A 24,703-nucleotide genomic window follows, 5' to 3' on the forward strand; every position below is an offset into this window, starting at 1 on the left:
AGGATGAGCTAGGTGGATGATGAAGGTAACTAAATACGGGTGGTTTTAGTGTTCCATTTCATCCCACCCAAAGTCTCAGAGGCTCGCCATTGTTTGAGCAGCAAACCTTATGGTGAGTAATCTGATTTTCTCTGACCTCTTTTTCCCAAAACATTGTAGGGCGGAGAACGTTTCCCCGGATAAGGCGTCATCAAGGGAACCTGTTCACATTGGTCCCCTCCAGTCGCTCCCTGAGCACCAATGGAGAGAACCTGGGCCTGGCAGTGCAATACCTGGACCCCCGAGGGCGTCTGTGGAGTGCGGACAGTGAAAATGCCCTCACTGTGCAGGAGAGGAGTGTGCCAACCAAGTGTAAGGCTCTGCATCTGGCAGGAGGGGCTCTACTAGGGAGGAAAAAGGAAGGAGGCTGAGGAGAGCTGTCAGAAAGAGTTCAGAGCAGCCGAACAGCAGCATCACACCTCTGAGGCTCTGGTCTGATGACTTTATAGAGAATGCCCATAAAGGGAAATCGATTTGCTCAGGCCCATTTGTTCACAGTTAATAAGTAACAGACCAGAATTAGTGACCTTGACCAGATGATTTCCAAAATCTTCTCTAATTCTAAATATGTGACCCTTTATATGGACTCCCTGGTTTGAACTAAGACCCAGAGAAGGGAAGTGAATCAGTCCCATGGCCAGTGGGCTGCAGAACTTGCACTTCCTCACTTAGGAAGGGGTAGGAGAGCAGCACCTCCCCACCACCGTCCAGCTTCTCACACACTGAGCATGGATCACATACCATGATAGAACGATTCTTTCTCCTTCACCTCCTCCCCACCCCCACCCCCACCCCAGTCTATGTAAACATCAGCACAGGGCTTTTCTTGGGGTGCTTTTAGGCTCAGCATTAAACTGGTCCAATCTACTCCAGTGGGAAGCTTTGGATCGTAAGGCCTGAGAAAATCCAGGTTTTAGACCTGCCTCCATCATTCATGTTAGTTCAGTAAACATTACTAAGCACCTGTGCTAGGCACTAAGGAATACAAAAAGAAAAATGAGACTTTTCCCTTAAGGAACTTACATTCTATTGGGAAGGATATAATCTGTCCATGAATAAACATAGCACAAGAAAAATGGAAGTAGGAGAGGGCACTCACAATTGTCAGGGTTGGGGGGGGTGGGGCGGACTGCCAAAGGAGGTCATGTAGGAGTCACCAGAGAGAGAAAATCTGAATATAGGAGCTGATAGACCCGAGAGGTGAGGATAAAGAATGTGTGCATTCTCAGCATGGGGAATGGTTTGTGCCGTTGCACGGAGGCTGGAGATGGAGAATGAGGTGCTGTTTACTGCAGTATAGAAATCTCTGATGAGTTATCTGACCTTAGGTAACAGTAAGGCAATGATAACAATGATAATTGTCACAATGCCTAGTTTTGGTTCTGTATCGCCAAGTATATGAGACTCTCCACATAGAAGGCAGAAGAAGTAAACCATTTATTCAGACACCAGAGAACCGTATCCCATAAGCAAATGCTCAGCTCCCACAGCCAGTCAGTCCACTTCATCATAACAGCAAGGAACCCAAAACATTCCATACATAGTATCACAACATGGAGCCTCGCCGTCCCAAAACCTCTCCGACCCCCTGCTGGGGTCTTCCCAAAGACAAACTCTCAGTACAGTTAAGTCAGTCTGTTCAGTTCTCACCATCATGAGGGCAGCCTTTAGCAGCCACCAGCAGCCATAACATCTTTCTCTCTTTCTCTCTCTCTCAGCATTTTCTGTGACATAACTTCCTTTTTCTCTCAGGAAGCTCCTCCCACCACATGCATCTTAGGCTTCCTGTGACTAAACAGGTCACATGGCCTGTTAATGGGTGGGAAAGATCTTCAAATCTAACTTGCTAATACACCTTACTGGACTTTAGATTTTTTTCATCTGTGAAATTTTTTACTGCTGCCATAGATGTATTGAGATGAAAATGAACACTAACTCTATTAATATGTGAAAGAATTTTCTAAATAAAAGTAGTTGATTGTTACAAGAGAACACTTTTACCTTGACCTTAGTCAACCCTTTGGCTCAACAAACTAAAGCAAAAATAGGGCATGGGCTTCCTGTTGAATAGCTAGACCTATGTTCCATTGTTGAATTAGGCTATAGTGAGAAGCCAAAGTCCAAGAAAGCCCCCAGAACTTAGACTTTCAGCTGTTCAAAGTGTGGCATTTAGTAACAGCCTCTCTATTTTCTCTCTCCAATAGCTCCAAGCGCTCCCATAAACTGGCGTCGGGGGAAGCTCCTGGGTCAAGGTGCCTTTGGCCGAGTCTATCTGTGCTACGATGTGGATACTGGACGGGAGCTTGCTTCTAAGCAGGTCCAGTTTGACCCAGACAGTCCTGAAACAAGCAAGGTAAATAGGACACCCCATCCTTTCCTCACAGACTGTACTTTTCTCAGGATAAACTAGCCAGATCTCTCCCCGCTATTAGCTGCTGCTCTGGGATGAGAACAGGGTGGAAAAGCTTTAAAAATGCTACCAGTACATGTAGTGGAAGGAACCTGTCCATTGATGATGAACCCGGGAAATCCAAAGGGAAAAGCAGCAGATAGTGCCAGAGAGAGGATCCACAGACCCCTTATTCAGCAGAGAATCAGGCTTGGATTCTAGGGATCATGCACCCCAATTCCAAAGGGGAATTTAATTTGAAATTTGGTTATAACACAGAAGAGAAGAGAAGGAAATTCAAATGGAAGCACAGAGGAGTAGGACAGTTTTGAAAGTGATATGTGAAATTTACTTTGTATTAAAAAAAAACCCCAAGCATTATGAAGTAGAGATTCATGGTTTTTTACGCAGTCCTCTGTTGGTGTTCTGTGTTTCTGAAAGTGCTCCCATTTTTAGGTGTAAAATTTCAAACTGTACCAAAAAGAAAAAAAAGAAGTCTAGTCTTAATTGGGGACTGAGCTTGCTGTCTCTAGCTAGATTTAGTAGCCCTGTGACCACCCCCCCATTTTGGGCCAGAATGCCCACAAGCATTATTGCCAAGGACTAATCGGCAACAGTAGCCACCTGTCTTCTTATTCTGACAACAAACTACTATCAGCTGGCCCAACTTCCATTGTTCTTTCTAATTCGCTTTTCCAGGGTTCTTTCCCCTCTGTCTGTCTAACCTTTACCCTTTCATGGAACTTGCTGATTTCTGACCACCCAGGAACAAGTCAGTCGTCTTTATGGAGTGCCCATTATATGCACAGAATTCTCCTGAGAACTAATAGGCAAATACAAAAGAAAGAACTGAGAGTGGTTTCTGACCTCCAGGAGTTCATAATGTAGTTGAGGAGGCAAATATGCACATGTGGGAGAACTAAATATACTTACATACTCACCAAATATGTACTGTATATGTCAGTGTGAACATTTAAATGGGTGATGGAGTACTTGAGGGGAGTTGTAAAAGAGAAAAAAAATAAAGTGAGGCTTCCCATAAAAGGTAAGTTTTAAGCTATCTCTAATGAGCTCCTCTTTACAGAACATGGATCAGTGAGGAAAGTATTTCAGATGGAGAGAATAGGAATTGTCAACACACAGCAGAGGGAATGAGCAGGATACAGTAAGCCAATGGAAGGGGCTTTGTTGGGGAGTTATTAGAATGGAGGTTGGAGGAAGGTATGGGTGATAATTGGAATGCCAGGAAGACAGGCTGATTAGCTCAGGTTTAACACTCTAGCTGTTTGTCTTGATCAGAAGAGGGACACAGAGGTTATATCATAAACAATTAAGTCTACTAAAGTCTGTCCCGGGTGAGGCTGGGGCTCTAGGACACATGAGGGTTCCTATAAGGAAAAGTCTTCTATATAAAGGACACAAGACAAAAGATACTAATCATACTGCAGTATATAACTAACCTAGAGGCTCACCCCGTTATAGACTGTCCCCAGATTGTCAAGAAATCCAAAAATCTCCATCTTTCTCTCCCTTAAGAAACTCACACTTGTCGTTAATAGAGAGTAAAAAAGGTAACAGGGATTTTAGGGGGAGAAAGATTTTCATTAAAAAAATAAACGTTTTGGAGGAATTGAGATCTAAAAAGAGGAGAGATGTAGTTTTACTCCCAGTGGATGGTGTGTTAATTAAAAGAGGACGACACAGGAGAAGAAAAACCAGGGGAACCGGAGTCTGTGGTTCTAGGCAGTGCCCAGTCCACATTGCAGTTAGTTCCTTTTCCACTCCTATAGAGAGCCATACTAGGTTTGGTGCCAAGCCAAAGATTTTTTTTTTCACTTTTCCTAAAAATGTAGTTAAAAATAAGTAATTAGAGCCTTGGGTAAGTATAGAATCCAATTGGCAGGCAGTAGACAGAGAGGTCTTACAAGTAAGGCTTCCCACACTCTCACAGGCACATGGGGATGGCTGGAACACTAGACAGTCAGGATATGTGGGGACAACAGGGCTTCCTTCTCTCATCCCCCCAGGAGGTAAGTGCCCTTGAGTGTGAAATCCAGCTGTTGAAGAACTTGCAGCATGATCGCATCGTGCAGTACTACGGCTGTCTCCGTGATCGCTCTGAGAAGACCCTGACCATCTTCATGGAGTACATGCCAGGGGTATGCTAGGTGGGGCACAGCTGGGCATATAGCTTAAAGGGGAAGGAAGAGCGGGCCATAATGTGAAGTGGGAACAAAGACACTGGCCATGGGGTTGGCAGGGGGCAAGGAAGTGGATCATCAGCATGCATTTATTTAGTGTCTCCAGTGATCTGTCACTGTGCTAAGCACCGGGAATACAAAGACAAAAGGGATACTCTCCCTGCCCTCAAGTTGCTTACATTATGCTGGAAGAAACTGCATGTTCACAGATAAGTAAATACAAGATATATACAAAATAATTCAGCAGTTTCTTGGGGGCATTAGCAACTGGGGGGATCAGGGAAAGGCCTCTTTTAGGAGGTGCCACTTAAGTTGACTGTCTTGAAGGGAACAAGGGCTCGAAGAGGTAGAGGTGAGGGAGAAGAACATTCCTAGGATAGGGAACAGCTCATGCAAAGATGTGGAGGCAGGAGATAGCATTTTATGTGAGGGGAATAGTGAGTAGGCCGATCTGTCTGGGTTGTGCGGTGCATGAAAGAGGAGTAATGGGAAATCAGCCTGCAAAAAAATAGGCAAGATCCAGGTCAGGAAGAATTTTAAATGCCAGACAAAGGAATTTGTCTTTTATCCTAGATGCAATGGGAGCTGCTAAAGCTTCTTCAGCTAAGCAGTGAGCGGTCAGATTTGCATGTTAGGAGTATCAGCTTGGTGTCTTTGTGGACGATGAATTGGAGAAGGGAAGGACTACATAAAGGGAGACCATTCAGGAGACCATTGCAGTAGAACAACCAAGACACGGCGAGGGCTCAAGCAAGGACAGTAGTGGTGGGAGTAGAGAATGGGGTATGGAGCCAAAAAAGGTTGACGTGGAATCAAAAAGATGTCATTAAATGAACTGGGTATAGTCACTCTGGAAAAGCTAAGACTCGTGAGGCACATTGGCTATTTTCAAATATTTGAATGGAAGGATTAGACTTTCTGTTTGGCTCTAGAAGTCAGAACTGCAAATAGTGGGTTGAAGTTGCAAAGACTTAAACTTAGACTTGAGGCCGGAAAAACTATGTAGAAATGAAGTGGGCTGCCTCAGCGGGTGAGGGGTTCCCTGTGATCGGAGATTGTCAAGCAACAGCCAATAACCACTGTCAGACATTAGCAGTAGACATTCTTTCCTGGATGGACTAGACTCAACAGTTGCTGAAGTCCCTTAGAGCTCTTCAAATTCTGAGATTCTTTGAAAACTTGGCAATTGATTTGATGGTAAGAGTGAAGAGTCACAAAGAACCTGTAGGTTGTGAAGTTATGTGACTGGTAAAATGGTGGTGTCTGATAGATACATAGAAGTTAGAAGGATGGGTGATTTTAGGAGGAAATATACATAATGAAGTCTTTTATTGAGTTTGAAATGTTTGTAGGTCATCTAAGTTGAGATGTCCAGCTGGCAATTGGAAATAAGAGGCTGAAGCTCAAAAGAGAGATAAAAGCTGGATATGTAGTCACCTGCATTGTGATGACAGGTTAAATCAGTGGAAACTAATGTAGTTGCCAGGAAAGAGTGTGGAAATTGAAGGAGAGAGGTGTGGGATACAGCTACAATTAGGGATCAGGACATGGAAGATGATCCTACAAAAAAGACAGAATAGGATTCATGCGATGAGTAGGAATCTGAACTTTGTTGTCCCTTGAGTTTAGTTCAACAGTGTCAGAAGCTGCAAAATTCACAAAGAAGGAGATCTAAGAAAAGGCCATTGGATTTAGCAATAAAGAAATCATTTGTGACCTTGGAGAAAACAGTTACAGTTGAGTGGTGGGGATTTAAGACAGCTTGTCCAAGGGAGAGAGGTTAGAAAGTAGAAACTTGTAGACAGCTTTTTCTAGAAGCTTGTCTATGAAAGGGACAAGAGAAGAGAGGATGATAATCCACAGGGCAACTGCTGGAGATGTTAACATAAGATCAAAGGCACAAGTAGGGGGATTGGCATTGGCAAAGAAAAAGGTCTGAGACTAGAGCAAAGGAAGAGAAGGAAAGGTAATAAACATTTATTAAACACCCACTATATGCTAGGTGCTGTGCACAGCTGTTTTATAAATATCTCATTTGAGGACATAATGGAGGAGAGAATGAGCAGTGATGGTAAGGTGATTTGAAAGTTAAGTGTGGAATTGGGGAAGAGAAAGAGTTCATCATAAGTGGCCTCAAATTTTTTTTGTGAAGTCTAAAAATGAGGTTCTCTCCCAAAAGTAATGGTGGGGGGAAGGGACTGTATAAATAGTTTGAGAAATGAAAGTTTGCAACAGGGCTTGTGCAATAAAACTGATGAGTGATTACTAAAAGGATTGGCATGCAGCATGAAGGCCCAGTTTTGAGACTGAATAATAGGAATTTGTAGTGATCCCAGTCAGTATGATTGTGACTTTTTCTAGCATGTTAGCATGAGTGAAAAAAGTGGCTGATAGGGGTAATCCAGGACTGGGGTTTGGAAAGAGGTGAATGGCAGTAGACCGTCAGGGCAGGAGATTCAAGAGTTGAGGGACAGTGTCAAGTAAAACTGGTCGATAAAGGGTCAGAATTTTGAAGGGAGAAGAATAAGGCCAGAGCAGGGCTGATGGCTTGGAAAATCAGGGAGAGGTGAGATGACTGGGATCATAGCTTACTACAGAGTATAGGGTTAGGAGAAGTAAAACAAGGGAAAGCTGTGAAGACAGGAGCTTATGGGACCACTAGAGGTATTTCAGAGCTGTGGCTCATGGAGGTGGAACAACAAGAGTGATGATGATATCGAGGGTATGGCCTTCTCTGTGTGTGGCTGAAGTGGAGAGGAGAATATGCAGATCAGTCTTGGTCAGCAAGCAGTTATTGAGTACTTACTATGTGCCAGGCACTGTGCTAAGGTATGGGGATATAAAGAAATATGGTCCTTGCTCTCAAAGAGCTCACATTCTGATAGGGGACAACATGAAAATAACTAGGTACATAGAAGATACATATAGTATAAATGGAATTTAATGGAAGGTAGCAGGGAGGAATGGGAAAGGCCTTTCTTCTGGAGAAAGTAGGATTTGAATTGAGGCCTGAAGGAAGCTGGGAGTCCCTCGTGGAGAGGGAGGGCATTCCTGAACAGCCAGTGAAAATGCACGGAGGTGAGAGATAGAGTGCCCTATGTGAGGAATAGCACATAGGCCATTTTGGCCAGATCACAGAGTGCAAGGATAGGAACAAAGGTTAAAACGACTAGAAAACTAGGAGGTGACCGGGTTATGAAGAGCTTTAAGTGTCAAGTTGAAGACTTTGTACTTGAGGAATCAGTGGCTGGGGTGGAGGAGGTTTGTGTGAGGAGGAGGAGGAGGAGGAGGAGTGTGACATGGTCAGACCTGTGTTTTAGGAAAACAGTGGGGAGAGACTTGAGACAATGAGACTGATTAGGAGCCTATTGCAATAGTCCAGGTGAGAGGCGATAAGGGCCTGAACTAGGGTGGTAGTTGTGTGAGTAGAGAGGAGGGCAGACTTGTATACAAGAGATGTGGTATATGAGAGATGTTGGCATGGGGGGCGGGGGAGGACAGTGATCATGTAAACCAAAGTCCCCAAGAACAAAGGAAGAGGATGCTGTGGAAAGAGATTGTGAGCTATGCACTGAATTCCTTAAGAAAGGGAGAAGTGACCAACAGCCACCAGGATCTACACAGATGGAGTGAATTTCAAAGGAGGCGAGGTTACTGTGTAAAGGTAGCTATGAGAGTATAACTGCTCCTTTCCTGGGCTTGAGGTGTTGAGGGACACGAGAGATGGAGCACTCCGTACTGGGGAAGTTAAACCAGGTTTTTGTGTGCCGAGGAGATGGAAGGATTGTGTGAGCAACGGGTCTAATGCCAAAGGTCATTCGTTAACAGTAGGAAAAGAGTTCCAGATGACACAATGGGAAGGGAGAATACGGTGGGATAGGGACCTAGGAGGAATAGCTGAAACATGTTTGGAAACAGGAGTGTGGTGGTCAGGTGAAAGTCCTTTGACTCTGAATCTGAGGTTCTGAGTGGAACTGTGGGGCTGTATTTCTCCTGCCCGTCCCAGTAGCAATGTTAATACTGATTTGATTGTTCTCTTATTAAGAGGTAGAAAATGAGGTGCACGAGTAACAGCAGAAGGGCCGATAGCAAAATGCCTATACTGGCTAGGCCCCTCCCAGGGTCCCATTGGGACGACTGTACGAGACAGGGTTCAGCGTGGACCCTTGCTAGAGAGAGTTGACATGTGGTTGATTAACTCACTGCCCAATCTATAGCCAAGGCCAATCCCAAAGCTTAGTTGATTAACTTTGGAGTGGGGCGGGGAGCAGGAAGGGCGTCTTGAGGGTGGGAAGATCACCGCTTCTGGTCTCGAGGGGTGACCTCGTATCCTGGTGGATGACTGCATTTGACACAGTCCCGAGACCAGCATTGTAATGGTATGTCAGCTAAGTCAGTATGGTCTTATGGGTTCTATATTTAGAAACCAGAATGTTTGTTTTGTTTTGGTGCCTCAGAAGTAGCAGTGGGTGCAAAGTTTTGGGCTGACTTCACTTAGCTATCTTTAAGCTCCCTGAGTCTGAATGGCCTGGTGTGTGGGGGACAGGGAGAATTACTGGGTGCAAATTTCCCTCCCCTCTCCTCCCATCCCAGGGGTCTTTTTCCACAAGGATGGGTGTCTTTGCCTATTGGATGGACCTTGGCAGGTTTGCCTTCATCCCTGACTCCCCTTCTTCATAACTGGAGGCCTAGGAAGTGATGCTCTGGCTCCGCTTTCTCTGATCTTCTGCTTGGTGGCTTGCAGGGCTCAGTGAAAGACCAGCTGAAGGCATATGGTGCTTTAACCGAGAGTGTAACCCGTAAATACACACGGCAGATCTTAGAAGGTGTCTCCTACCTACACAGCAACATGATTGTGCATCGAGACATCAAAGGTGAGAGAGTGTGGGGTAAGGGCTGGCTACCTTCTTTGGGTAATGGGCATCCCAGGCCTGGGCTCTCCCTTCCCATAATAGGAAATCTTGGGCTTGTGCCATTGTTTGGAGGAGAACAATAGCTTTGGATGGAGGGGAAGAGCACCTCCAGCTCTAAGACTGCAGTGACTGCCCTCTTGTATCCCAGGAGCCAACATCCTCCGTGATTCTGCTGGGAATGTGAAGCTTGGAGATTTTGGGGCCAGCAAACGACTGCAGACCATCTGTATGTCAGGGACAGGGATACGTTCCGTCACAGGCACACCGTACTGGATGAGCCCAGAGGTGATAAGTGGAGAAGGCTACGGAAGGAAAGCAGATGTGTGGTAAGTTCCGGGAATGGGTTCTTTCAGTCCTACTATGTCCCACCTGGAAGCAGCAGGTTGAGCTAAGGTGAGACTGACTCCTACTGTCCCTGTCTAATCTCTGATCAGTCCAGCACAGAGGCAAACCTATCAAAGTTTTGAAACAAGAGCAGGAGGGCACCAAGGCCATCTCTCTCCCACAAATTCCTACCCTTGGAGAGGTCACCGTGGTTAATGACCTCATTGTATTGAACTCATTTGGTTCTCTTGGGTCAGGCAGTTTCTTGTGTATCTTTCTGGCTCCCATAGGACTGTAGCAGGGGAGAGACTCCCATCTCTTGTAGAAAGGAGGAGGCTGGGCCCAAGCCAGGGCAGCAGGACTCAGGCCAAATGGGTTATATGTTTCTTCCCCTCAAAAAAGCAAACTCTTTGTTATTGTGAAGAACCCAGGCCATGGAAAACATGCCTGATGTTTAGCCGAATTTCTTAAAGAAATAGGGTCCAGTCTGATGAGCTCAATCAGTCTAAACAATAATGGGTTCCTAGCTCATAGCCCTGAGATTTTCCCAGGTGGTTTCCATTTGCTTTGCTTGGAGTTAATGTTTGTTCTCCAAAGAGACTAGCAAAATGCATGAAGTTACTCTTCAACTGGAAAGTTTTCTCAAACTTCTCTTTAGAAACTCACCGATTTGATATCCTTTCTCCTTTTTTCTCTAAGATCAACTGTAGAGAATCTATGTGGTGCTTGGATCTGGGCACTCTGTTAACACTACTTCCTGCTCTCAGAACCCTCATATTAGCTTCCCCCCTCCCAGGCCCCTTTGGAGGCTGCCCTCCCCCTTTTCCTGGGCTTGGCTGCCCCTGGGCCTGCTGCTGTATGTCCTGAGAAAGGCATGATGGTATCTCTTCTTGCTTCTGTGGCAGGGTTGGGGGCAGCAGAGGGCTGACATGATTACATTCTTTTCCCCAGGAGTTTGGGCTGCACTGTAGTAGAGATGCTGACGGAGAAGCCTCCATGGGCAGAGTATGAAGCAATGGCAGCCATTTTCAAAATTGCCACACAACCCACCAACCCCCAGCTCCCATCACATATCTCTGAGCATGGCCGGGACTTTCTGCGGCGAATCTTTGTGGAGGCCCGCCAGAGACCTTCGGCCGAGGAACTGCTCACACACCACTTTGCACAGCTCGTGTACTGAACTCTTCCATCCACACTGATGTTGGACCTGGGCTTCCTGGGGAAGGAAGGGGTCACGAGAGGCACTTGGTGAGGTTGCTGCTTCTCCCTTCCAAGTCTATGTGCCCCAGAGCCACAGTCCATCCTTCCTTCTGTCCGTCTGGCACACCCTTCTTCCTGGGTAGCTGCAGAGTCAGAAGAAGGTATCTGTGACCCCGGGAGTGGGGAGTCCCCCGTGCCTGTCAGACTGGAGGGATGCAGGTGTCTGTGTGCTCAGAGTGGTGTGAATATCTGTATTGCTCCGGCCTCAGGAGCTCCTTGGGTCTCTTCTCCCTCCACCTCCCCTCTGAAATGCACGCACTTGCTCTGTGCTTGGCATCAGAGTTCACGTTGGTGCTGAGGACACGCTGGCTTGGAAGGGTGTCAATAGTGTTATTTTTATTCAGAGTGTTATTTTGTTTCCTCTCCCAATGTCTGGAGACACCAGAGGACGTTCCCCCTGGCCCACTTGGGCTCCCGCAAAGAGCAGTGCCGGGACCCTGGGGCGAAGTCCGCTGTTCCTCCGGCCAGTGGGTGGTGGAGGCTGGTGCTGCCCCTGTCCCAGGAGGGCTCTGTACCAGGTTTGCCATTCCCACCTCTTTACCAAAGATGGACAAAATGCTCTGCTGCCTTATTCAGGGAGAGGGGATGCCTGCCCTACCCTGTGACACGCACCTTTCCACCTCCTCCCCACAGGATTGAAGAGAAGGAGCTGCTGTAGAGGAGGAGGGGGGATGTGTAGGAGAGAGGGCACAATTTCTGGCAATGCAATTGTTTCTGTTTTACAAGGTGGGGTGGGGTTCTCTCTCAAGTGTTACACCTTATCTCTAATTTGTGCCCACTCCTGCCTCTTCCCACCTTCACCCAGGGCTGCTGTGGAGCAAGGATCCAGAGTCTAGGTCGGAAACAGGCAGGAACAGACAGTTTTGTGTTGACAGCCTCCACCCTTCTCAGAGAGAAGGAGCAACTCAATGCATTTCCTTTTCTGCTCAGGGGCAAGGGGTGGCTCAGTAGGGTCATGATAATTTGCTTTCTGAGGCCCCTGAGGGGAGCTAGTTAGCAAATCAAGGAAGAATTTAGTTCCAGGATAAAAATGGATAGTGGCCCTGCTGGGATAGCACCATCTCAGCCTGGTGTACAGTAGGGTCCAGGTGCTGCTGCCATCTGTGCTTAGAACCCTTGGCACCAATGACATGCCCTGCCTGTTTCTAGGAAGTGACCCTTGGCCCTCCTGCTTCTTCCCTGGCCTCGAGGGAGAAGAGCAGGAATGGGATGGGAGGAGTAACATCTCTGAGCAGCTTAAAGCGGCTGTAAATACCTCAGCCTGGGCCTCGTCCCTTTTTCTCCCCAAAATGTGCCTAATGTTAAAGCCCCTCCCTTGACACCCAGGTTCCTTAGAATTTGTCATTGAATGGAAAGGGAAAAAATGCCAGGTGACAGGGGCTCATCTCCGGAGACAGACGGGTGTCAGCAGTAGGCGGCTCAGTGCCCAGCCATGCCTGTCTCCCCACAGGCACCATCACAATCCAAAGCCTTCGTTGTATGTTGACGATGCACTTTTATGAATGTAGTTTCTATCGCTCTTTTTAGCCTTTTCACATCATGTAATGTGAGGCCTTGTACTTGTTAATTTATATCTCAGATCATATTGGATGGTTTTTATATATAGCGATTCTAGACTGTTACAGGTGACTGTCGCCTCAAGGGAGAGAAGAGAAAACGAAGCAGCTGGTTTTGCAGAGAAATTTGCCGGTGGTTTGTGCCAAATGGTGCCTCTGGGGCCTGGGCCTCTCTCTGTTTCCTTCCCTTTCTGCCCACTGGGCCTCCTGTCCCGACTTCTGGGGCTACGAAGACATATTATGCCTCCCTCCTCTCACCAACACCACAACCACCGCCATTTCTACCCCTTGGCTCTGTCCTCACCCAAGGCTTGGGCTGGGGACCTTCATCCTGACCAAAGCTACTTTGTGGTAGCTTGGCTTTTCCCTCTCAGCCTTCATTCCATGAAGAGCCTCTCACTTGAGGTGAATTCCCTGCAGTGAATCCTTCGTTCCGCCCCCCCCCCCCCCCAAAAAAAATCCTTCCCATCACATCTCTAGCCCTTTATTCAAACACTCCTTGGGAGGAAACAGAACTCAGGCACTGGCATTGGTGAGACGATTCTGCATATTCCAGGTTCAGACTCTCTCTGGGGTTACATACCAACCCCACAGTAACTACCTGACAGAAAACTTAAAAAAAATTTTTAAACAAACCCTGAAACTCCCCTCCCCACCCCCACCCCCCAAAAACAACACAACACTTGATTTTTGTGCCAAAAACTGTGGATACGCTAGCCCAACAGCCTCAGGATTGAGCTATTGCTTAATTTATTATTTTTTATTAAATTATCCAGATTAAAAACGGTGGGGGCATAGGACCGTCCTGAGCCCTAGGAGTATCAGGTGCCCTCTGCCCCTCAGCCCTGGCCACTCTGGGCTCTGCCAAAGGGCTGGGCAGCTTCATTGCAGGGTGTCGCCTTTTTCTCATCATTCAATAAAGCCTCGTGCTCTGGGCTGCCAGCAGAGGCCCAGGACTGAGGCTGCTTCTTGGTCACCCTCTTGTGCACACATTGGAGGAAGAGCCAAGCGTCTGAATGTGGATTGTGCAGAAGAACTTGCAGCCATAGTTTATTCTGACTATATCCCGACTGAGGGCTTGCAGTGCAAAGCCAGGCCAGTGTCGAGCGTTACTTACAATAAATGGATCATTTATACGAGCCGGCCCCTGCTCCTCTGCTTTCTGGGTGGGACGGCAGATACTGCAAGTGTAGAAGAGAACTTCGACGCGGCCCCTCCCAAGGGAAAGAGGGACCATTCCTGGAAGTGGGGGGGGGGGCAGGGGGGTTGGTGTATGATGCAAGATACTTGTTACAACAACTAGCTATTGTGGTGGGTTCCCATGCTTCTGCACCTCCCCACAGGGACCGTGGTGTGGGATGAAAGACCCTCACCAATTGAAAGTTAATTTATAATAAGGAGCCATCTCAGGGTGGGAACAGAAATAAATTTTATTCCATTCTCGAGAATAGGGTGTCCTCTGCTAGGGCAGAGCAGAACCAGCAAAGGAGGCAAAGTACAAGGGGCAAAGCACCAATAATTATACCTAAGGCAAGAGAATTCCCGCCCACCTCTGACCCTTCTCACCATTGGCTGGAGGGCAGGCTTATAGTCTGAGCACAAAAGCTGGACAAAAAACCAGGAAATCAAGGCACAGAAACTCCAATTCCCATTCCCTTAGTTAATGATTACAACTGAGGTGACATCTATAAATCTAAAGGAGAATAGGATAAGGGCAGGGGGAGACCCTCTCCATTCTCTTACAGTACTTTTACAGTAAAGGAAACCAGGTCATAGTGACCCTACTCTTACTGAGCAAATCTTTAAACCAGAACCAGAAGAAAGAAGAAAAAGTTTCAGGGTAAGCTTTTCCAGAGGCTAAGCCATCAGACTGCCATGGCCCCAGAATTTTTTTCACTTCCCTATTTCCATATTTCTTGATTTTTAAACATTTCTTAGTATATAGATATATTTATACATATCTTCTCTGTGAAGTCTTCACACTTTATTTTTAACCTCACACAGTGGGAAAGCACAAAGGTCACACAGAATATGGGCAGGAGCCAGGGTGCATCTGGAAGAAAATTATATACTACGTATTTATTATATATTATGAAGTTACCTCTAACTCCAGGCAACAGCATCTACTTACCAGGGTGTCAGGTGGGGAGGGGCTCAGTTATCAAGGGGAGAGCACCTTCGGGGGCTATTTCTTTCCTAGGGTCATTTTGGCTAATTCTCACATCTTTCTGAGCACAGGGTGGGCAGCTCTGGCCAGCTTGTCTATCCTGGTTCCCTGCTGAAAGTGTCACCAATATGTAGCCAGGGATCATGTGGGCATGGGGTATCTGATGGTTACTTCAGTCCAAAGATGACTTCTTCCATTTCCCAGGGAACTTGGATGTCCCTGGGTCACCATTTATTATAGTTCAGTACAGAGGCTGGACTTCACAAATCTCGGCTTCCGCGTGAGTTCCTTCTCCGTCTCCCTCACACTTACGTAGCTCCTACAAACTGCCTGATGGTTCTTTGCTTTCAGGGTGGGTTGGGAGCCTTGCCTGTTCCGTGGTTATGAAACCAGCTGTATAAAGTAATGACATCCCTCTCTCCCCGTAGGCCTTCCACCCCCACTCCCTTTTGCTTAACCTGTGGTGACCAGGAGTTCCTCGAGCTTAGTTGTTCCACAATTGAGAGTTTGGGCAACAGGGTCCAAGACAGGAAAAACCCCAGACTTCCTGCCTATATTCCCCCTGGGAGTCCAGCTGCCCTTCTCCCCGCCCCCCGCCCCCCCTTCCTTATTTACTTTTGCTGTAACCCAAGCTGTCCCTCTGTACTTCCTGCCTTGGACCCCTTGTTAGAGGAACCATGCAGCCCTGAATGGCTGGGGTAGCTCCTAGAGCAACTGCTCTGGTGGAGCACAGAGGTGGCCTTTTTTCTTTACCCCCTACAGTCTGCTGGGGGAGGGGAGTGACTTCACAGATCAGACTAGGGTCACTGTCTGGAAAAAGCAGCACTTGGCTTTTCCTTTGGGGGCTGAAGCTAGGAGCCTCGAGGACAGTAAGTAAAAGTGATAAGAGCTTTGTGTGGCCTTACTCTTTGACTTTGAAGAAGGGGGAAGGGCAGACAGGAACAAAAGGAAGCAGCAGGGGCTGGCATTGAGGTGTTGCATCCAGAATGTGGAGATAAAAGCCCATTCCACCGGACTCTACCCTCCTCCTCAGGTCACAGCTGGAGTAGTATGTTCTATTCTGGGCACATTTTCAGGACATTGACAGACTGGAGCCCATTCAGAGAACCACAGCCAGGATGCTCAGAGTCCTGGAGACGGTGACTGACCAGAAAAGGTATGAGGGACATGATCACTTCTTTAAGAGTGACCATATGTTAGTCTTTCTGCATAAGGAAAAACCTAAGGCTACTTTGAGGGCAAGGGGTATTTCTGGCTTCTGTCTTTGTATCTCCAGTGCCTAGTACTGTGTCACACAGGGTAGGCTTCAGTTGAGTTCTGTTGAATCGCAAGTTGTCCAGAAATAGGTTGGATGCCTTTCAGGGGAAAAGGGTTGTACTCTCCATCACTGGTCTCGAAGCTAAAGGTGGGTGATTACTGTAGACGGGATTCCCACTCAAGTTCAATTTGGATTAGCAGACTCCAAGGGCACATAGTCGGTGCTTAATGTGTCTTCTCATCTTTCTCTTCTGAGGGGGAAGTTGAGTCAGTGGAACTTTGACCAACACATACTGGTTTTGGTCTCTGGTCATATGCTCGATTGGAAGGGGGGGGGGTGGGAAAGGGCATGAGACAGAATCAGTTTTCATGTTGGTCTCAGGCCCTTCTATCCAGTTTGGCCACAGGCATGAGAGTGCACGTGCACACACACACCTTACATAGCTGCTAGTGTGTGGCATGGGGTGAAGGTGGGAAAAGAGGAAGATGCACTAGGAAGTATTCCTTGGAGAGAAGAGATTTCAAGAGTAGCTTCAATAACTGAAACCATTTAAAATGGGGTTTTTTGTTGGGTTTTTCTTTTTTTACCGTGGGTCCACAGAACCCCCAAAGGGATCCAAACATAGATTTCAGGGGGAATGTGAACTTGGGATGTGAAGAAAGTTGCACCTTTCTTTTCACTAATATCTAACTGAAATTTAGCATTTCCTTCAATTATTTAAAAAACATTTTGATAAAGGGACCTACAGGCTTCACCAGACTGCCAAAGGGTTCCTTGACACAAGAAAGGTTAAGAACCTCTGATTTCAAATATCACTTTGGGTTTGATGGTCTTTGGGAGGAAAGGGCAGGGCCTGCAGTGGGGTGGGAGTGGGGGAAAAGTCACTATTTTGCCCACGCTGGGGTAGTGTTTACCTTTACCTTCCTAGTCATCCCTTAAAAGGGGTCAGGGGTGTGCTAAGCCAGAAGCCTGTAACCTGGATCCACCAGAGACCTCTCCCAGCTTTCCTCGGTCCAATCCCAGTCCCTTGATCAATTCCTTATCTCCCACACCTCAGGGCCAATCACAGAGACACAAAGATAAAACTCTTGGGTACATGTTTAAAATAGGATCACAACAGTCAAGATGGGCACAATGGGGGGAGGGAGGGCAGAAGGAGCAAAGGGGACTGGCTACTTTGGTCCCACAACCAGTCTTTCTAGTTCACAACCTGGCAAGGGTTGTTTTAGTTCCTCTTCCCTGATTCCAAGGTGGTAAGTAATGTTTCCAAGCTCTCCCTGGGTTTGCAACAAAGGTCTACCTTTAGAGACAGGCCCCTGCTTCCCTTCCCTTCCCACCCCACCCCACCCCACCCCCACCCCCACCCAGGCATTATCACTGTGCTTTACGAGTCAACAGGGGGCATCTTAGCCTCTCCTTTCTCCCAGGTGTCTTAGGTGTAACTCAGAACCAGGATGTAGACAGAGGTAGATGGGAGGGAGAGGGGGCACAGGGCCCTCATTGGCAGTGGGGAGCCCTGGACCCTGGAGGAGGTGGTGGGGCAGGCTGACTCCCAGCTGGAGAGAAGGCACCAAGATAGGGGGAAATCCTTCCCTGGGGCCTGCTTCTCTGAGGCCTACTGAGGGAACGGGGTATGAAATCAAACTGGAGGGCCCAAGTGGGAATGAGGTGCCCCCTGGGACAAAGTGGGATAGCACTGAACCCCCACCCCCCTCTGCAGGCAAAAGACAGCAAGTTAGACCCCGTCATCGCTGGACCAGCCTGAGCAGCCCCAAGTATGTCCTCCCCCCACCCCCCCCAACTCAATCTTTCCCAAGCTCTTCTCTACCCCACCCCAAAGGCCCCTGGGATCCAGGGTAGGAAGAGTACATCCGTAGGGCCTCAGGCTGTTTTGGTACCATCGGCCACCTCCTTGTGGGCCCAGAGCTCCTTGTGCTGCTTTCGTCCAAAGCCTTCATCATAGTTGCCTTTACTCTTAAACAGCTGCTGGAAGTGAGGTTTGCAGTAAAACTCTCCATGAAGCGCTGCATAACTACCCAGACTGCAAAGGAGAGAAGAGCCAGGAGGCCCGGCCAGGGAGTGAGTGGGGCAACAGAAGGTGCCTGTCCCTACCTCCAGGCACCCCCTCACCACGCAAAAGGGGCAAGGGAGCCTGGGGGGGGCAGTGCCCATGCCTGGGGGGGGGGTCCTGGACCAGGCCCTCACCTAAGCTTGGTGTGGCAGTGCTTGCAGCAGAAGCAGGAGTTGTGGAAGATGAGCTTGTCGGCCACCAGACGCTCCATGGGGTAGACGGTTTTTTGACAAGCTGCACAAGTTTCCTTCACCTGTGCCCGAAGGCTGAATGACTGGGGGGAGGGGGGGACGCGGGAATGGGCACAAGTATTAGCCACAGGGAGAAGACTTCTCCCTCCACCCCCCAAATATAACATAACTCCCACCCTCTCACCCCCACCCCCATCTTGATCCCACGGGGAGAACATAACACCCCCAGGCCTTACCTTGGAGCGCTGCACCGTGTTGCCGCTAGGGCTGCCCTTGGCTTCCTGGGGACACAAGGGAAATCAGAACATGGCTGGGCCCACTGGTCCTGATATCCAAGCCCATGTCTAGTCCAAGCATCCCACCTGGCTTCCCCATCTCCACCCAGCCAGTTCAGAGTTACTACTCTATGTTTCAAGCGGCAGACCACGTCCTCAATCCCACCATCCCTGGGGCTGGACACAAGAGCCTCTACAAACTGCCCCAAACCCTGAGCGGAAAGGGTGGCTATGGTGGCGGGGGGTGGTGATGCTGTTACCTACATGAGAGGTGGTGGCCTGGGCTGCTCCAGCATCCTGGAACATGATGAAGGCAGGGATGGGGAGCACAGGGGGTGGGGGAGTGCGGCCCTCAGCACTCTGCAAGCAAGGGGAAGTTGGTCAAGAGGGTGTCTAAGCCTGCGTGCCCCGCACCCCTCCCCAGCTCCGCCTCCCCTCCTAACCCAGCTCGCACTTCAGGGGGGGAGGGTGTTGTTTACAAGAGAAGCATAATCAGGGAGGTGGGGGGCTGTGGTTGGGACTTTCCCTAAGTCATTTCCTGTTGCTTTAGGTCCTACCACTTCCGCCTCCCACCCTCACCACCCTCTTCGCTCAGCCCACCCATCAGCGAAACGGTTTTTTGGGGGGGAGGGGGCTGGCGGGGGGGGGGGGAGGAAAAAGCCGATTGGGAGAGGAGAGCCAGAGAAAGAGGAGGTGGGATGGAGGGAGAGGAGGCTGAGGCAGACCCGCGCTGGGGGATAGGCTGGGCCCCTGTGGGGCCACAGTAAAGAGGGACCCGAGAAGTGGGATGTGCGGTGGTTTTATGCAAGCGTGGGCCCGTGGCTGGGAGCGGAGAGGGGATGCTCAGCCACAGTGAGAAGCCAGTGTCCTGGGGTTGACCCCGCGGCGCTGTCAATCTAACAAGGATCTGAGAGAGGCGCAGGGACTCGGTCCTTCCCCTCCCCGAGAGCTCAGGCTTTCTTCCTCAGGGCCCCAGCTCCTGGACAGCTCAGTCACCCTCGGCCCCCACCCTCCTCACCGCGCGCACCCCATGGGGAAGCGCTGCCTGAGTGCATTCTCACGCCTCCCTGGCCGGCCGGGACCCCAGCCTTGCAGCCGGCTGCACTCCCAGCCCCGGGAAGTGTGCGACAAAGTAGCCCACCCAAGGGTTCCCCAGCCCGAGGGCTCTCTCCCGAGGCTCCGAGGCCTCTCCTTCACCTCCGGCCCCCTCCCTCGAGCCAGGAGCAGCCAGACCATCCACACGCCCCAGTCTAGCCCAGCGAGAATCAGCTGACCCCCGGTGCGCCCTCCTCCTGTGCCCGAGGAGGGACCCCTGCCCCTGAAGAGGATCCCCCAGGGGGTCGCTGATGGAGCCCCCTAACCGATCCCTACGATCCTCCGAGAGATCCCCGGGCTGAGTCTCCTACTCTAAACCCCAGAGGACCCCAAAAGGTCCCGGACTCAGCCTTCTGGCCCCCCTCACCCCCAGAATCCTAAAATGAATCTCTCCCCCGCAACCCCGCGGCCCCCGAGGGGGTGGCAGACCCATACCCTCCCACCCCACCTCGCCACTCCCAGAGGTCCCAAGATGAAGCTCCCCCTGCCCCCGCGGCCCTCGAGGGGTCCTGGACTCAGCCTCCCCGACCCCATCCTGTCGGCCCTTCGGGGTCAGACTCCCTGAGACCCCTCCCACCCCCATCCTGCGCCCCCGCGGGTCTCACCCGGGCCCAGGCTGGGCCGCCACCGGGGCCAGGTGGAGCCGGTCTGCTTGTCGGGGGCTGGACGTGGCCGCAGCCGCCGACGCCTCTGGAGCCCAAGCCGCCTCCGCCTCCGCCGCCGCTGCCTTATCCCGGCGCTGCCCCCAGCCGGGCCCCCGCCCCCCGCCCGCCCATTGGCTCCGCGCGGCCCCGGAGCCGCCTCTGGGTCCCCCAACCCGGCTCCCCGCCCCGCTTTGTCTCCTCGCCCGCTTTCCCTCCCGCAGACCCCCGCCTTTGTCTGCCCCCGAACCCGGGAGGTTGGCGCCAAAGCCTCGGACCAAGCCGGCCGCCCCCTACCCTAGCCCCGAGCCCCACGCCGGGATTCCCCCGTCCCAACCTTGATCGGCTCGGCGCCCCAGCCTCTAACCGCCACTCGAGGTCCCCCCAGACCTCGCGCTCGCCTTCAGCTACGGGTCCCGCTCTCCTCTCCCATCTCAGCCCTCCTCGGAGCGCTTCATGGCCAGCCCGGAATGTCCCCACCCGCCCGGGCCTTGCCGGGCTCCACCTCCATCCACAGCTCAGTTCAGGACACGTGGGGGTGGGGGGCGGTGGGTCAGGAACCAGGGGAGCGAGGGGAAAAGGTGTCCTGTTCCCCCACCACCGCGAGCTCCAGAGGAGCGGGCCCCCTGTGCGAGTCGGGGGATCCCCTGGCAGGGTGTATCTCCGGGAGAGCACCCAGGACACTTGTCCCTCTTCCCCCCCCCATCAGACTTTCTGGGTCCTTTCTCGGCCTCAGGTTCCCGTGGGCTTGATGCCCCAAGGCCCGCTGCACGGTGCCCACTCGGCTCTTGGGGCCCGGGGCCCGGCGCAGGGCTAGGACACTCGGACCCCAGCCCTCCCGGGCTGCTCGGCCGACGTCCTCGGCTTCACCGCACTCGAAGCAAGATGCCGGGGCCGAATCGTTGCCTCTCTCAGGGTGCCGGATTTCCTTACCAAGATCTAAGACCACCTCGACACCTCCTTTGACCACCCGAAACTGACCCAGCCAATCAATTTCCTCCACTGGCCTCGGCTTCCTGCTGTTACTTTATATTCTTGGGGGAGGAGGGCAGGCTAGTTCAATTAGGTGAGATAGCCAGGACACGTTTGTTTGTTTTTAATTATTGATAGCTATTTACATCACCCTAATTCTAATCCCTTCCCCCTCTCGAAAAACCATTCATCGTTATAGCACATAAGACCAGAAAAAAAAAAAAGAAAAAATAAAGAACATTAAACAAAATACCAACAAAGTGACATTACATTACATGTCGTGTTCCATACCCGTAATCCCCACTCTGCAGAAAAGGAAGGGAGAGTTGCATTGTCATCTTTTCTTTGGAGCCAAGCTAGGTCATAGACAGGTCCACAGATGCCCCTGAAGCCAGGATGATAAGATCTATGTGGGTGATGAAGGATAGTACTCCATGTACTTTATGAACAGCAAGACATTCACCGGAATTTCTGGAGGACAATTTGGAACTTTGCCCAAAGGGCTATAAAACTGTGCATACCCTTTGATCCAGTAATATTACTGCTAGGTCTGTATCCCAAAGAGATCCCCCTCCCCCGCCCCCAATAAAAAGAAAGGAAAAGGACCTATATGTCCAAAAAATATTTACAACAGCTCCTTCTGTTGTGGCAAAAGAAGTGGAAACTGATGAGGTGCCCATCGATTGGGGAATGGTTGAACAAGTCGTGGTTGTATGATGGCGATGGGATACTCTTGTGCTTTAAGAAAAGGGGCATGGTTTCAGAAAAACCTGGGAAGACCTATATGAGCTGATGCAGAGTGAAGTGAGCAGAACCAAAATATTGGCCACAGTAGCAGCACTGTTGGTAATGATGTAATGATGGTCAAGTATGAAAGACTTAGCTACTCTGAGCAATATGATGATCCAAGACAATTCCAAAAATGCTATCCACCTCCAGAGAGACAACTGATGAAAATCAAAGTATAATTTTTTTCACTTTACTTTTCTTCTATTTTTTTGGCAACATGGCCAATACAGAAATATATTTTGCATAATTTTGCATATACAATTGAAATGTTGCTTGCCTTCTAAATGGGTGGGGGAAGGGCTGGAGGAAGGGAGAGAATTTGGAGCTCAAAATTTAAAAGAAAATGTTAAAAATAAATAATAAGGGGAAAAAAAAAGACATTCACCAAAAAAAAACAAATGGATTTGTGCCACCAGCTCTGCTAACGTCCATCTTGACCCTACAGTTTCTCACTATCAGAGTAACCAGTGTCCATCCTGTGAAAGTCTTTGATGTTCAGCTGAATTCTGCAGGACGTCGCAAGCCTAGCTACTCCCCTACTCTTACCTGTGATGGTGTTCATTTCACACGCCAGCAAGGCCTCTCTCAGTTGTTTCTGGAAATATTTACATCATTGGTGGAGATCAACTGAACTTATTCCATTTCTAGCAACCACTGGCCACTCCACACCTCTTCTTCATCCTCCCACACCACTGCCGCTTGACAGAGCTGGAGAAAATCAGGCAGCAGAATCAACAGGGTACACCAAAAATTTATGTTATTTAACCTAAACTAGGCCTTGGCTGCAGCAAGGTGACTCAATTACTCCTTCCTAATTCATTAGCTATCCCACTCACCACAACAGTAGTCTCAGCCCTCTCCCTTTCTATGTTTCATTTGAGACAGTGGAAGTCACAGCAGTGAACTCCCACTTCTCTGCTTCTATACATCTAAAAACCCTTGACAAAATGCCCCAACTCTCTCCTCCTTCCTTCCTGTCCCTGATAATGAGGTGGCATTTTTACCAAGGCTAACTCCTCTAACATGTGGCTTGGTCCCAAACCCTCCAGTCTTCTCTAGCAGCTGGTCTCAAACATCTCTTTAGTCTTAAATATCTATCGATTCATTCCGTTGCCCACAAATATGCCCAAGTCTCCCCACATCCTTAAAAAACTTTTACTAGATCCTACTGTGCTCTCAAGCTAATGTCCTATATCTCTCCTCTCTTTCATATAAAAATTCCTAGGGGAAAAAAATCTATACTTGTTGCCTCCACTTCCGTCCTCTCATTCATTCTCTTTCCAGCTCTGCAATCTGGCTTCCAAACATCATTCAACTGAAATTAAGTGATGGAATACTACTGTGTCATACGAAATGATGACCTCAGTGATCTTAGAAAAGCATGGAAAGACTAGCAAGAAATGACGAAGAGCCCAATCAGCAAAACCAAGAGAACGTTGTATACAGTAACAGCAATATTGTTTTAAGAACGACTTTGAGTGACTAAGTCACTTTGACTATTATAAATACGAAAATTAAAAATAAAAGACGTATGAAGAAAGACATTATCTGCAACTAGAGAAAGAACTGATAAATAGAAGTGTGTATAGAATAATTTTACATATACATATATACATCTGTGTCTAATGGTAGCCATCTGGGGAGAGGGGAAGAGAAGAAAAAAAGGGGAAAAAAAAGAAATTTACCTGCTAACTTTGTTGTATATTTGGAAGGAACAACGGTAAGTTGTACATGGTAGATTTGCAATTTTATGTACAATCATCTCTTTTATTGTGCTATGTTATGAAAATGCTTGTTTTGTTTCATGAATTGAAAATAAATTTTTAAAAAAAGTTATTAATGACTTGAAAAACCTTGCCTTTTCTTAACCTGTTTTGATCCTGCTGGCCACGCTTTCTTCCCATTCATTCCTCTCTGGGTTTTCACAATACTGTTCTCTCTTGGTTTTTGTATGACCTGTCTCCTGTTTGGATTCATCACCAAAAACATGCCCCCTAGCTGTGGAGGTACTTCAAGATTCTGTCACAGGCCTTCTTATCTCTCTCTCTTTCACTTGATGGCTTTATCAGCCCCTAAATATTTAATTAACTTCTATATGCAAATGACTCCCAGACCTATATATCCAGCCTGGATCTCTCTCCTGAGCTCCTAATAGCCTATCTCCAATTGCTTGTTGAATGTTTTAAAGTGAATGTCCCATAGGCATCTTAAAAGTAGCATAGCCAAAACAGAATTCATTATCTTTTCTCCAAAACCCATCTCGCTTCTGGACTTCCCGAGGGCACCATCATTCCATTCTTTCAGTCTCCCAGGTTTGCACCCTCTGTGTTACCTTAGAGTCCTCTCCGCCTCTCCCCTCCCCGCCCCCACCCCATCCAATCAGTCACCCAGTCTTGCCATTTCTATCGATACAACTTTCAACTGCCTCCTTTCTACTTAGCCACCAGGTCATCGGGCCTTCATTACCTCTCCCTTGGCTTATTACAATACCCTGCCTCACCTTCCTTCTCCAACTGATCCTCCACACAACGGCCTAAAATGACATTCCTGAAACACAAGTAT

At 48.9% G+C, this 24,703-nt stretch overlaps 2 protein-coding genes across 3 annotated transcripts in view; one reads left to right on the forward strand and one right to left on the reverse strand.

Annotated features, from left to right (window-relative positions):
- The window catches only part of MAP3K3 (mitogen-activated protein kinase kinase kinase 3), a 101,575-nt gene extending 87,754 nt beyond the window's left edge, over window positions 1-13,821 (forward strand). Inside the window, exons 12-17 of the mRNA XM_036756874.1 lie at window positions 160-351; window positions 2,244-2,392; window positions 4,456-4,587; window positions 9,374-9,503; window positions 9,691-9,868; window positions 10,818-13,821. Coding sequence (XP_036612769.1) covers window positions 160-351; window positions 2,244-2,392; window positions 4,456-4,587; window positions 9,374-9,503; window positions 9,691-9,868; window positions 10,818-11,046 — 1,010 coding nt within the window. The 3' untranslated portion in view covers window positions 11,047-13,821. The remainder of the gene's footprint in view (window positions 1-159; window positions 352-2,243; window positions 2,393-4,455; window positions 4,588-9,373; window positions 9,504-9,690; window positions 9,869-10,817) is intronic.
- Window positions 13,822-17,189: 3,368 nt separating this feature from the next.
- On the reverse strand, window positions 17,190-20,838 carry LIMD2 (LIM domain containing 2). 2 transcript variants are annotated; one of them, XM_036753539.1, is made up of 5 exons: window positions 20,718-20,838; window positions 18,909-19,004; window positions 18,606-18,650; window positions 18,313-18,452; window positions 17,190-18,148 (listed from the first exon to the last, which is right to left on the reverse strand). In XM_036753539.1, exons 2-5 carry the CDS (start codon window positions 18,948-18,950, stop codon window positions 17,989-17,991), a joined length of 387 nt encoding a protein of 128 aa, XP_036609434.1. In that variant the 5' UTR covers window positions 18,951-19,004; window positions 20,718-20,838; the 3' UTR covers window positions 17,190-17,988. The 2 variants fall into 2 exon arrangements, with proteins under 2 accessions (XP_036609434.1, XP_036609433.1); XM_036753538.1 differs by lacking the exon at window positions 20,718-20,838 and adding an exon at window positions 20,345-20,503.
- Window positions 20,839-24,703: the final 3,865 nt, after the last annotated feature.

This window comes from Trichosurus vulpecula, chromosome 4 (assembly GCF_011100635.1).
Source record: "Trichosurus vulpecula isolate mTriVul1 chromosome 4, mTriVul1.pri, whole genome shotgun sequence".
Taxonomy (NCBI): domain Eukaryota; kingdom Metazoa; phylum Chordata; class Mammalia; order Diprotodontia; family Phalangeridae; genus Trichosurus; species Trichosurus vulpecula.